At 39.3% G+C, this 13,870-nt stretch overlaps 1 protein-coding gene across 4 annotated transcripts in view; it reads left to right on the top strand.

Moving 5' to 3' along the window:
• The window catches only part of LOC127617569 (signal-induced proliferation-associated 1-like protein 2), a 164,285-nt gene that overhangs the window by 130,310 nt on the left and 20,105 nt on the right, over positions 1–13,870 (top strand). For all 4 annotated transcript variants that reach the window (XM_052089542.1, XM_052089544.1, XM_052089543.1 and 1 more), the window contains one exon: positions 4,789–4,939. In XM_052089542.1, coding sequence (XP_051945502.1) covers positions 4,789–4,939 — 151 coding nt within the window. The remainder of the gene's footprint in view (positions 1–4,788; positions 4,940–13,870) is intronic.

Below are 13,870 nucleotides of genomic sequence, written 5' to 3'. Positions count from 1 at the left end.
AGGTAAAAATGCTTTATGAATGAACTAAAAAACATTGTTCTTTCTGGGGTAAAGTCAAAATTATACTGAGGTATTCTGCATGCCACGTGACACCAATTTCGTCATCAGTACAGTCTGTGCACGTTGTCTGCATATGCGTATGCCTAGAAGAGTATCACAAAGCGTCGTAGTGTGCATGCGCCAAATACGTCCATATGGGCTCGCCACCAAGAGTATAATATGAAAGTCTAGAGAGCTCGACTGTGCGTGTGACATAACGTCACACCGAAAAACATAGTATACCCTAGCCTTTAGTGGTTAGATTGGTCTTTTAGATTTATGCATTTGGCAGATGCTTTTTATCCAAAGCGACTTACAGTGCACTTATTACAGGGACAATCCACCCGGAGCAACCTGGAGTTAAGTGCCTTGTTCAAGGACACAATGGTGGTGGCTGTGGGGATTGAACCAGCAACCTTCTGATTACCAGTTATGTGCTTTAGCCCACTACGCCACCACCACTCCATACATTTAGATGTCTAGGAAAACGTGTGTGGGTGTGTGATCTGAATTAAAAACTCCCAGGTCCAGTTTTCCAGTAACCTTCTTTGTTCTGTGAAAATTTCCACTTAAACAGTCTTGTGATGAATGATGTGGCAAATCTCTGTTATGAAGGAAGCCTTATAATGCAGTTATCGTCTTGTTGTTTATTCTACCTCAGCCTTTATTCAATGTTATGTAACGCCACCTCTAGGCAAACCATCCAATATCGCTCACAGTTATTGCTCCAACTAATGGAGCTTTTTTTTTTTACCCCATTTGCAGCATGTTATCGTGTCACTACTCTATCAACAGCTAACCGTGTGAAACCAGTTGCTAACTTTGCTCTTCTCTCTGTTTCTTTCACGGCTTCTTTCGCTCAGTGGAGCTGAGAGCTTGTTGTCTTTTCTACTAAAAGCTCTAGCAGAGCAGTCCAGGTATATACATGTATCCCCACTGTGCTATGTTTGTGTTCACAGTGTGAACTTTGACCCCTGACCTCTCCGTCCTTGTCACTAAGTTCAAATGACCCAAATTAAAGAGATAGTTTACTCAAAAATGAAGAGTCTCCTATAATTTCCAAAACTGAATTTGCCGTACTACAACCGTTTGTGACCACTGGTTGTCAAGCTCCAAAAAGGACTAAAGAAATCCCACCATAAACGTAGACCATACAACTATTCCAAGTCTTCTAAAACCATATGATAGATATGTGTGAGAGACAGACCATAAGATAATCTTTACCTCATTTCTTGCTGTCAGAGTCATGTTTGGTTATGACGCATGTGCCAGTTTTCGTGTTCGTTTTGAATGCTTGTCAGATGTGTTCACAATGAACTGTTGTTGTATGGCAAGAGTCTCCTTTTGTGTTCCACAGACAAAATAACAGCTTATACATTTGCATCGACATGAGGGTACGTAAATAATGACAGAATTTACATTTTTGGGTGAACTATTACTTTAAAGTCATCTTTGTTGTGCTACACTGGCCCTCTTCCCCCTAACCTCACCTCTATGATTTTTGTCAGATGCATACATCGCCTGCGGTACTGACACCAAGAGTTGCTCAAGCACAAATACACCAGCTAATGTCAATGGGTCAGTTAGTGTGTTGAAACTGGTGCGGTAGTGCCAGACAGCTGTGATGACATTGGCCAGTGCCTGTTGGCTTTGAGTGGGTATAATACGGCCTCTTCGTACATGCACTTGATTTTTGGAGATTTCCGCAGCATTTCTTGGTTCCTATTTTTAGACATGACTCGATGCGCAAAGGACATAACACACATTTCACTGTTATGTTTAAATGTGAAATTAATGAACTCACCTTCACTATTTACACACTTGCAAATAATTTTAAACTCTACAGTTGCTTGTATTTTAGTAACCTTTGTAGTGTGTACAAAGACATTGTAGAACAAATAAACTTTGCTACATAAAACATGGTTGTCATTGTGTTCCCGGAGGGTTATAATGTCTATATGCAATATAAGTCCTAAGGTGCGTTCACACTGCTAGCGACAAAATGACCTCATCTTAGTCATGTTCAATGAGCGCTGGCGACTTCCGGCAACACGAGCGACGGCAACAGTTGGCGACCGGATGTGGCCGTGTCCTGCGACGCAACAAAGTTGAGAAATGTTTAACTTTATCCAAACGAAGAGCGACTTTTGGGAGCCAATACGAGAGAAGATGGTACAGCTCACGTGATCCTAATATTTTTATAATAATATTAATTGTAAAGAAACAGTGCTGTTTAGACTCCCCATACACACCACTAGCAACCTAACCACCAGCCACTGGCGACATGCAGCGACAAAATAGCTGGCATTGTGAACGCAGATTTAGGCATATAAGATGTTTAACAAAAACATTTGTCTTAAGATGGTTATTTATATCTTCAGCTGCAGTGTGTCAATAGGTAAAATACATTTTAGACTCCCAAACATTCATTCTGCAAATAGAAAAGACTAGAACAGTAGAACAGGAAGCCCTGCAACAGATGTCATAGTCCCCACAGAGACCCCCACTGAACATCGTGTCTGTCTGAGATTATATAAAAAGACAGAAGCGATTGAGACAGCCGAAATAGATTGAAGAACTGTGGTGAATTCTTCAAGAAGCTTGAACATCCCATCAGCCAACAACCAAGACAAACTGTGTCCAGGTGTAAGTAGGAGAATTGGTGCTGTTGTCATGAAACTAAATTTGTGTTCCAATTTAGAATTTCCGCTAGCTCCTTTTAAATAGTTTACTGGTTACATTCTTTTTAAAGTGACAGTACTGTGCGCTAAGGGGAGGGTGAAATACCAATCGCAGTGTTGCCAGATTTTACAAGAGGAACAAGCAACCTGGTCTGGAAAAATAAGCCCAAAATAAGCCACTAGCCTCACCAAAGTAAGCGAAAAACAAGCAATAACTTTTTTTCTTGTGAGGTGGATTTATCGGCATAGAAATCATAAGCATACAGTTAATTAACAGTATCATTTTATTTACAGATCTGCTTCTCAGTCAAAACCCGACAGCATCAAATCTGCATTAATGCATCATATATAGCAATAATTCAGTGAAGAAACAACTCTGAAATGTACTTTTACCTCTAATAATGTTTTCATTGTATCTGGATTAATCGGGCATGAAAATCACTTTGTTCCTGTTTTTGCAACAACAAAAAATTCCGTTGTAGGTTTTCGTTCCTTAAACCGTTTTTAGTCCCTGCTGTTGATTAATGCAAAAAAATCATTTCAATTTGAATTCAATTTGCAAATTTCACATTTGCATTAATGCACTTAGGGTCACTACTCGAAGTCTATGGGGTCCAAAGCATTCCAGAGGATCAAACGCCGAAATGTGAAGCTCATATTAATTCGCCGGTACCAGAGTCAGGGACGGATTACATTTACATTTACATTTATGCATTTGGCAGACGCTTTTATCCAAAGTGACTTACAGTGCACTTATTACAGGGACAATCCCCCCGGAACAACCTGGAGTTAAGTGCCTTGGTCAAGGACACAATGGTGGTGGCTGTGGGGATCGAACCAGCAACCTTCTGATTACCAGTTATTACCAGTTATGTGCTTAGACCACTACACACCACCACCACTCCATATGTGGTGGATTATGACTTGCGAAGGTAGTCAAGGGCACCTGGGCACTGGCCCCATTGTCCCGGTCGGTAATCCATCCCTGACTAGCGTGTGTTATTTGAACTGTAAAGTTGTCCCACTCAGATTTAGGATTCACTTTTTGAAATATTTGTAATGCATTGCTGACGTTGTTCTTGTTGGTGCAATTTGCCTGAAGTAAACAGTATTGTGCAGATAACTACATCAGGACTCTTTCTGGTACCCTTGTGCCTATCATGCAAAATATACCAGGTTTACCTAATTTACATGATCATTATAGGACTTGAAATATCACTAGACACCGCCATTGTAATTGTGAGAAGATTAAAGCGATATTTATTAAAACATCTCCATTTGTGCCCCTCATAAGAAAGTAAGTCACTGGTTTCGAATGCTGTGAGTGTGAATAAATGAAACCTTTAATCTTTTAATGGTTTTAAAAATATGATTTCTTTTGTGCTTTGAGTTCAGGGTGTAAATGTGTGGATTTGTGTGTGTATGCGGTCTGACATCCATCTCACACCTGCCAATGACACACACACTGCAGGAGCTGAACACTTGAGCATCATCGCAGCGCAGCGTGAGCATCATCAAGGTCATGTCGCCCGGACCCCTCACATTATCAATCTGTCTCCCCTTCCTCCTCCCTGCCCAAAAGAAGATGTGTTAAACACACTGTTGGGAAAACTCACCTTGTATGAGGTGTCACTGTGAATCATTAGCCTCAGCTTGAGTTAACTGTGATTAACCTTTGAGAGGTACTTTACTCTGCATTATCTGCAGCATCTACACGTCTTCGGTTGACTTCATGGGTCTAGATGCTTTAGATGAGGTGTCAATACTGGAGAAGTTTAGGTTGTGACGTGATATCTCTGCAGCCCTCCTTCAATGCCTACTGCCACTGTAACCCTTAGTTTAACCATATCAACGCCAGGCATTGTCTAATTTTCACTGTCTGTCTCCAACACACATTCTGAGGGAGAGAGACAGGCCTTCGACCCACAGCACCAGCATGAGTCTTACCTCACTCCTCAACCTCAGGATTATTACCAGTTTACCTCCGAGCTCTAGCTGCTGGTACCTGCATGTTTTGATGCGTGGTCTGTGTTTATAATGCGCGTTTGGCTTTGTTTGTCTCTAACAGGGAGCTGTACGCAGCAGAGGCATCCTGTCGGCTACAGGAGAGAGGGAGGGACAAACTAAAAGATGGAGGACTTCAGCCCAACATGTCTAAAGAAGAATACATAAAGATGATGCTGCCTGATAGCCCACCTGGAGAGTGCGGCCACAGGAAGGTATGTATATATATATATATATATATATATATATATATATATATATATATATATACATGAATAATTGTTCTGTATTATGCACGTTTTGCTATGTACTGCGATTAACGTTCACTCAAGTCATACATTCTGCATGGGTATTGCGTGCTTTTCCAAGTGCTTCATTTTGAACAGAAGTGTAAGGTTTTTAAATATATCACTTAATGTATTCTGTAATTATACTTAAAAGTAAATACCAAAAGGTAGCTTAGTAATACCATGTGGTTTTGGGCATGTACCATGTACTTTGTTTTTTCTGTACCATGATAATAAATTTTTTTTTTGGCCAATTACCATAGTAATGCCATGTTTGTTTGGCCTTGTACCATGGTAATACAAACTTTTATCAATTTACCATGATAATGCATTTACCATGGTAAAATAATGTTTTAGACCTTTACCATGATAATACCAAGTTTTGGGCCGTGTGCCATGGTGAAATATATTTTTTAGACCTTTACCATGGAAATACAATGTTTGTCCATTTACCATGATAATGCATTTATCATGGTAATAACAATTTATGTTAATTTACCATCATAATACCATGTTTTTGGCCATGTACAATGGTAAAATAATTTTTTTGACCTTTACCATAAAAATACCATGTTTTTGGCCATGTTCCATGTTAAAACAATGTTGTTTTCCATGTTAACCCTTGTGCATCAATTAAAAAAAGTTACACATAGGTTCATTATGGACAAAAATGGCCATGTCCAAAAACTGTCATAAAAATATTATAGATTTATATTTTTTTCCACTTTCACTGACATAATTTTTTTAACCAGCATCAGCTCTAATCATAATGACCAAACATTCATTCATTTTTAGAATTTTAACCCTTTAAACGCTGGTTTGTTTACATAATGCCACTGTTGTTTTTTAGGAAAAAATGAAAAATAGTAATTATTTTCAATTTAATAGATGCTAAGCAGAATTTTTTTTCTTTGATTATTAGAGCCTCGGATATGTCAATGATTAACAACAACATTCATTTTGATGCTTTCATATTTTTTATGCAGTATCTGATTTAAAAAAAGCTACCACTCAGGTCCATAATGGACAAAAATGGCCATGTCAAAAAGTGTCATAAAAATATTATAGAATTATATTTTTTTCTACTTTCACTGACTTATATTTTAACCAGCATCAGTTCTAATCATAATTACCAAACATTCATTTATTTTCAGAATTTTAACACTTTAAACGCCGGTTTGTTTACATAATGCCACTGTTGTTTTTTATAAAAAATATAATAATTATAATTATTTTCAATTTAATGAATGCTAAACAGAATTTTTCTTATTTTTATTATTAGAGCCTCAGACACATACAAACCACACTCTGAAATCCATACAACACACTCACACAATTATATATTCATAATGTATCTAATTGGCTCTATAATATGCATAAGCCAAAAACAGCAGAAAACAACAACAAAAGCGATGATATGCCAAACCTGAAAAAATGGCACGATCTGGTAAAAAATATTTAAAATGTAAATTTTGAAGCCTTGCCAACATAATGAAAGCATGTTACACAAGATTGCATAATTTTATAGTTAAATGGCACTGGGATTAAAAATCGCAGTTTTAATGGGTTTCAATGTGCCATTTTTGTCCAAAACGACGCTAAGAGGGAGTATTTTGTGTAACTATGCAAAAAATATTTATATATTCCATATATAGTGGAATATTAAAATTCCAATAAAAATTCACACCTGTGGAAAATTTTATGCAGTTAGCATTAACACAGACAAAGTTATCAAAAAAACAAAACTGAAAAAGCCAAAAATGTCCACAAGGATGCACAAGGGTTAAAACATTTTGTTAATTTACCATAATAATGCATTTGCCATGGTAATACAATTTTTTGGCCATGTGCCAGGTCGGCCACTAATCGTAGGATTGGTGGTTCAAATCCCGGTCCACATGACTTCACGTGCCGAAGTGTCCTTGGGCAAGACACTGAACCCCAAGTTGCTCCCAATGGCAGGCTAGCGCCTTACATGGCAGCTCTGCCATCATTGGTGTATGAATGTGTGTGTGTGTGTGGGTGAATGAGTCACAGTGTAAAGCGCTTTGAATACCGTTAAGGTTAAAAAGGCGCTATATAAGTGCAGACCATTTACCATGGTAAAATATATTTTTTAGACATTTACCATGGAAATACAATGTTTGTCCATTTACCATAGTAATACCATTTTATGTTAATTTACCATGATAATACCATGTTTTTGGCCATGTACAATGGTAAAATATTTTTTTTGACCTTTACCATAAAAATACCATGTTTTTGGCCATGTGCCATGGTAAAATACATTTTTAGACCTTTATCATGGCAGTACCATGCTTTTTTAACATTAACCATGGTAATACCCTATTTTTGGCCATGTACCATGGTTAAACAATGTTGTTGTTTTTTAGACGAGTACCATGGTAATAAAAACATTTGGTCCATTTACCATAATAATGCATTTACCATGGTAATACCATGTGTTTTGCAAGTGTACCATGATTCTACATGCATCAAGGTAATACCATGTTTTAGACTTATTATATACTTCTTTTAAAGTTTATTAAAAAATGACACTTGCAGTTTCTGGTGTCAAATAATACCTTGCCATTAGTCATTCTCACCCATGGCCATACGTTCCCTACACACTTACACTCTCTCAAAGGGTCCGTGTTGATAACCTCACTGTGTGAACTGAAAAAGGCCTGAGCACACGTGCTGCTTATCAGACAGAAACGGTACTGAACACACATACACACAAATGACAACATGAATCTCAGAGCCAGACATATTCTGTTTTCTTTATCAGATGTAGGAGTTCTCGCTGGCTTTGCTTTTGCTTTGTTGTGGATTAAAGACAGGAAGTTGTTGGGACCGTGTCAGTGTTTTAGGTCCCCTCCGCTCCTGCAGACCATCTTAATTGCATTTTGAGTTCCCTCTGTCCTCCCTGCTATATGTTATCTTGCAGAAAAGGCCACAGTAGATGCACAATGCCCTATTTTTAGTGCTCTCTGTCATATCGCTGTGCCTAGTAAAATCAGACGGGTCATTGTGCTCTTTCGGGGAGGTAAGACGTGAGGAGAAATACTGTGTGCTTTATACCGTCCCAACCAGCTGACCTGACAGCGTGATATCTTGCAGGTTAAAGCACCTTGGGCTCTGTACACTATCTCTGCTTGGTCTTTCCTGTCTGTTTTATGACCTCGACTAGGTTTCTTACCCTATATATCCACTCGCTAGGAAGAAATCTGCACAATATCTTTCAAAAAGATAGAAGTCTGCCCCTTGGAGATGTTTGTAGAATATGCAGCAGTGTGGTTGTCTTCAGTATGGTCAATAAATGCTTTCAGTACATGGTCAAAAAACACATAATTTCACGATTACAGTTGTAAACATGCAAACTTGATGTCCGAATGCCCAATGCGTAAAAAGCTTGAAGTTTTATACTCATACAGGCCCTACGATTGGACAAGTCAGATAACGCATGTCTAGCATGTTTCTTGCCATTGCTAGCATGCTTTAGCATGTAGCTAAACATTGCTAGCATGTAACTATTTGTTGCTAGCATGTTTAAGCATGTAACAAGGTATTTCTAGCATGTTGCTAGTAGGGATGCTCTGATCAAGATTTTTACAACCAATACCGATCAATTGATCGGCCAATACCGATCCCGATAATCTCACCTTTATCAGGATATCTGTCATAACTGGCTTTCTTCACACTGTCACTTGCTTGGTTTCCATCCAAAATGTTTCGTATTTTTTAAGCACATTTCTAAAAATTAGACTTAATAAAATGTGAATTGTCCACTTTCGACTTATATGACTGGAACGCAGCTTGAAGTCAGACATCCGACTTGTGAACTCTTAGCTTGTGACTTTAGCGAGTAGCATCATTTGATGTCGTTTCCATCCACTACGTAATGCGCATTATCATTAGTGAGCCGCCTCGTCATGATGGAGCAGCTGAATGTCCTCTCCCTGCTTTGGGGACTGTTTTATTTGCATGATTGGGGCAAGTATCTAATATTATGAAATGCATCCACGAGACACCGCAGAATAAGTGTAATATCTGATATAACGTGGGCTGACATAGCTGCGATGCCCAAACACCGCCAGTCTCCGCATACCTGGGAGCGCTCGCTCTCAAAACCGTTCTGGGGAATTGTGAGGACCCACTTTATCAACCAGCTGTGGGTTAAACACTTCCGATTACCAACCGCTATGTTCAAAGAATCGTGTGCCATGGTCGGAGGGTTTGGTGGGCTAGTCAGATCAAGCTATCGCACACTCATAACACGTGCACGAATGGTCAAAAGGGTCGCATCATCGGTTTGCGAACAATCAGTTTTTTAACTAATGCGACACTCTTGAAAATCCACCTCCTCATAAGCGCTTTAAATTGTAAGTATATTTAGAAAGTTTTTTCTTATATCAAGCGTTTCCATTCAGGATTTCTTATACGCAATTTCAAAATGTGCATAAAAATACTTGGATGGAAACCCACCTAAAGTAAGTTGAAATTTCCTCTTCCCAGTAATATCACTTTGCCTAGTTTTTGCTGACAAAACAAAGTTTAAAAAGTTTAAAAGGCTTATTAAAAAAGCTTTTTCAAAACTAGTATTTACGTTTACATTAATGCATTTGGCAGATGCTTTTATCCAAAGCGACTTACAGTGCACTTATTACAGGGACAATCCCCCCGGAGCAACCTGGAGTTAAGTGCCTTGCTCAAGGTCACAATGGTGGTGGCTGTGGGGATCGAACCAGCAACCTTCTGATTACCAGTTATGTGCTTTAGCCCACTACGCCACCACCACTCCACTAGTATAGGCTAGCAAAATATGCTCTATATTAAAGCTGCATTCAGTAGTTCTCTAGCTAGCGTTAGCATGGTATATTAGCATACTATTAGCATACTGCCATATTTCGACGTGGATCAGCATGATCGTCTCTGCTAGCCCCGCCAGCAGTGGAATATAATCTGCATCTGGAAAATGTCGCAGTTTGAGGTAATTTCTAAACGCGTTTATTTTCTACTATAATATAATTGCTTTGCCTAAAAACGTCAGAAATCAAGTGAACATGCTTCTACTGTTAAGAACAGATTGTTGTCCCTCAAATCAATGATCTTTGAAGACTGATTTTTGACTTGTTTTGTTTCCAAGCAACCAACGTCATGGTTTTCACAAAATCCACAGCAATCGCTGTGCTAAGCTACTTTGCACGAAATTAATGAAGACTTAAGAGGCCTTACCGTTACCGATGTTTACTCGTTTTTTGCCTTTGCCGGTTTTTCTGTCTTCTTGCTTCAGCATTTTTTTGCTTCTTCGGCAGTAGAGCTACTTGATCTCCCATTGTCTCCGCTTCTAAAGCACGATAAAGTATGTTACACTGCGCTCTTTTCGCTCTTCGCACCACCAAACAACACAACTGTGTGCTACATAAGCATAGCCAAGCGTATCTATACTTAGGTGGCAGCCAAAGAGCGTGAGAAATTTCGTCAACGTTTAGTGAAACACAACAGGTCTTAATTGTATAAAGAACTATTATATTTATAAATGCCTTCCCTGCCTTTTTATTTAGTTTGATGATTGTATTAATAATTTTTCAATTGTTGTTGCTTGAACTTTAATGAGGTGAACACGCAATCTCTCTCCTGAGGGCAAGAGATGAAAGGAAAGCAGAGAAAGAGTGTATGTTTCTGAACTCTACAGGTGCTACTCACATTTAATCGGGAGATATGTAATAATAAATCCTGTAACTCGCGCTATTACGAAGATGCCTATGCACGGCGGAGACTGAGAAGCTGCCACCATGAATGATAATAAGGACTGTGGTGAACCATCGGACCAGATGACATTCCATGAGCCAGTGTATGATAGAGCCCCTCCCTAAAGGCTCCATTTTGATTGGATTGTGGCAGGACCAACACAAACAAATGCCAAGCACAGCCATCAGATAAGCTGCTTGGACAACTACCAGATACTTTAGCAAGTAAGGCCCCGGATCTTCCAACACATTGGAAAGGACTTCTCTTTGGTTCATGTGTGGTTTCTTGGCAACGTCTTAAACCCCCAATCCTAAGGTTTGACCTAATACAAGAGGTTAGAAGGGCCATAAATATCTTCAAGACCTCGCAAAGCCGCATTAACTTACCAGGTTGCAAAAGCTGAAACAAAGAAGCCACAAAGACAAATACAGACATACTTTTATTCCATGTTTGTACTTAGAACTGTTTATGCAAATTTCAGAGTATTTTTGAAGAGGCTTGAAAAAGTAACAATGCAATGATGAGACTTTAAAGACATTTGTGACAGGGCGGAGGGCGGGGCACTGCCACACTCCGGCCATGTCAGTGCTGCTGAAGTCTTAAAGGACCGCACGTCTTTTGCGACACGAGTGATCGGTTTATGCAATCTGCTAAATGACCCATCACCGATCGAGTCATAGGACATGAATATCGGCCAATCAGTTTGATCAGTGGCCGATCGATCGGAGCATCCCTAGTTCCAGTGCATTGTTGGCATGTGGTAGCATGCCGCTAATGCTGCATTCCAGACTCATAACTCACGATTTTTCCACTTTCGACTTATATGACTGGAACGCAGCTTGAAGTCAGACATCCGACTTGTGAACTCAAGGTAGATCGATGAACCCCGACTTTAGCGAGTAGCATCATTTGATGTCATTTCCAAGATGGCGCAACCTCCGAGAATGAACCGCAGCTGGGTTTTGTGAAGCAGAAAAACAAACTTTCAAGTGTTTTCATGGCAGGAAATGTCTGTACAACATACAATAAATGTAAAAGAGGATGTTAAGAAGAATTGTTTGTGTATCAATCAATGTATATGTTTTCATCTATTTTTCTTGAGTAATAGCTATTAGATAGCTAGCTAGCATCTGGAAGACTGTGCATGTTCATGCATTTGGCATGCGTTCATGTGACCGTGACGCATGATTGACATTCTCACCGAAAGGAGCATTAGTGTTGTTAGCATGATGCTAATGGTTTCTAGAAGTAGTTGGCTTGTTGTTAGACATTGCAAGCATGTGTTAGCATGTAGCTAGGTGTTGATAGTATGCTACTTGGAATTGATAGCATGTTGCTAGTGGTTTCTAGAAGTTGCTAGAGTGTTGTTAGACATTGCAAGCATGTGTTGGCATGTAGCTAGGTGTTGATAGTATGCTACTTGGAATTGATAGCATGTTGCTAGATGTTGCTAGTGGTTTCTAGAAGTTGCTAGCGTGTTGTTAGACATTGCAAGCATGTGTTAGCATGTAGCTAGGTGTTGATAGTATGCTACTTGGAATTGATAGCATGTTGCTAGATGTTGCTAGTGGTTTATAGAAGTTGCTAGCGTGTTGTTAGACATTGCAAGCATGTGTTAGCATGTAGCTAGATGTTGATAGTATGCTACTTGGAATTGATAGCATGTTGCTAGATGTTGCTAGTGGTTTCTAGAAGTTGCAAGCATGTGTTAGCATGTAGCTAGGTGTTGATAGTATGCTACTTGGAATTGATAGCATGTTGCTAGTGGTTTCTAGAAGTTGCTAGCATGTTGTTAGACATTGCAAGCATGTTTTGGCATGTAGCTAGGTGTTGATAGTATGCTACTTGGAATTGATAGCATGTTGCTAACATGTTTCAATATTTGGCTAGGCATTGCTAGCGTGTTTAAAGAGAGAGAGAGACAGAAAGAAAGCTTTTCAAAAGTAAAGTTTTAATAGTTTTGGCTCATCTGAACATTCCTTCAAGTCAGTTGGAAGTTTTCCAGTGTTTGATCGTCTGCTGTTTGGAAACTGAAGGTATGATCAGCTAGACAAGATATAACAACCCGAGTCAGGATGGCCTGAAGGGGTGTCCCGTGTTTGTTGGCTGCATCTTAAAAGGTAAAGGTGTTTCGGTTGGTTGTAAGGATATTGTTAGGTGAGTTATGGGTTTTTACTAACACGTTTGATCTACTTTTCCAGTTTTCAGAGCCATTAGCTCAGCAAGATCAAAGAATTAGCAGTCACCTGCTGGCAGACGCTAATACAAGCTCCATCTTCATCCGTCTGGCCGGCGTTGATGTTAATGTAGTACACACTTGAACATTTCTGGAAAAATTGGCTAGTGTGACGCCAACTTAATGCATTTGTTCTGAACGACCTCTTGTGCACCGAAGTATAGAATATTCTGTCGTGTATATAATGGATATATTTTATAATGCAATATAATATTGTTTTATTTGAGATCAAAGAGCAACTGTGTTTTTATTTGCCAAGAACAGATTTTGTTGTTTCCACACAACTCGCATCAGACATGCCAGTGGAGGCCATTTATTTTAAATGCCACACAGCCCTTCACAGACAGACCTATTATTGTCCAGCACAAACCAAAATGGAAAACATTGTCAGTCTCTTTTTTTTTTTTTTTTTTCTTCCCCAGTGGAAATTCCTGCCAGAGAACAGGAGGAGAACAGCAGACGGCTCGCTGTTTTTTTTTATATCCGCAGCAGTGAAACAGATTGCAGATTGACAGAAATACAGTGAAGGTCGGCTGTGTGTCTTGATCTGTTTTTCCTGAGATAACCAAACATGGCAGGGATACTTATCTAATAGTGCTGGCTTTTCATGATTCTCTGACTTCATTTGAACACAGCATAGTGATAACCTAATAAATAGTCATTTTTGCTAAGGCAAGCATCACTATTACTGTTGCTCAGCCAACTCAAACCTTGAAGATCAAACTTCAGCTCTTCAAGTGTCCAAATGCCCCTAAACTGCCAAAATTACCAGGCTAGAAGACCAGCTATGACCAGCAATGTCTGCTGTCAAGCTGTTTTTACCCTATTTTTTCAGCAGGAAAGAGAAGACTGTGGAAATGTCAAGTTCA

This window comes from Xyrauchen texanus, chromosome 24 (assembly GCF_025860055.1).
Source record: "Xyrauchen texanus isolate HMW12.3.18 chromosome 24, RBS_HiC_50CHRs, whole genome shotgun sequence".
NCBI lineage: Eukaryota > Metazoa > Chordata > Actinopteri > Cypriniformes > Catostomidae > Xyrauchen > Xyrauchen texanus.
Note: the sequence above shows the minus strand (reverse complement) of the source record. Positions and strands in the feature narration are given on the sequence as shown.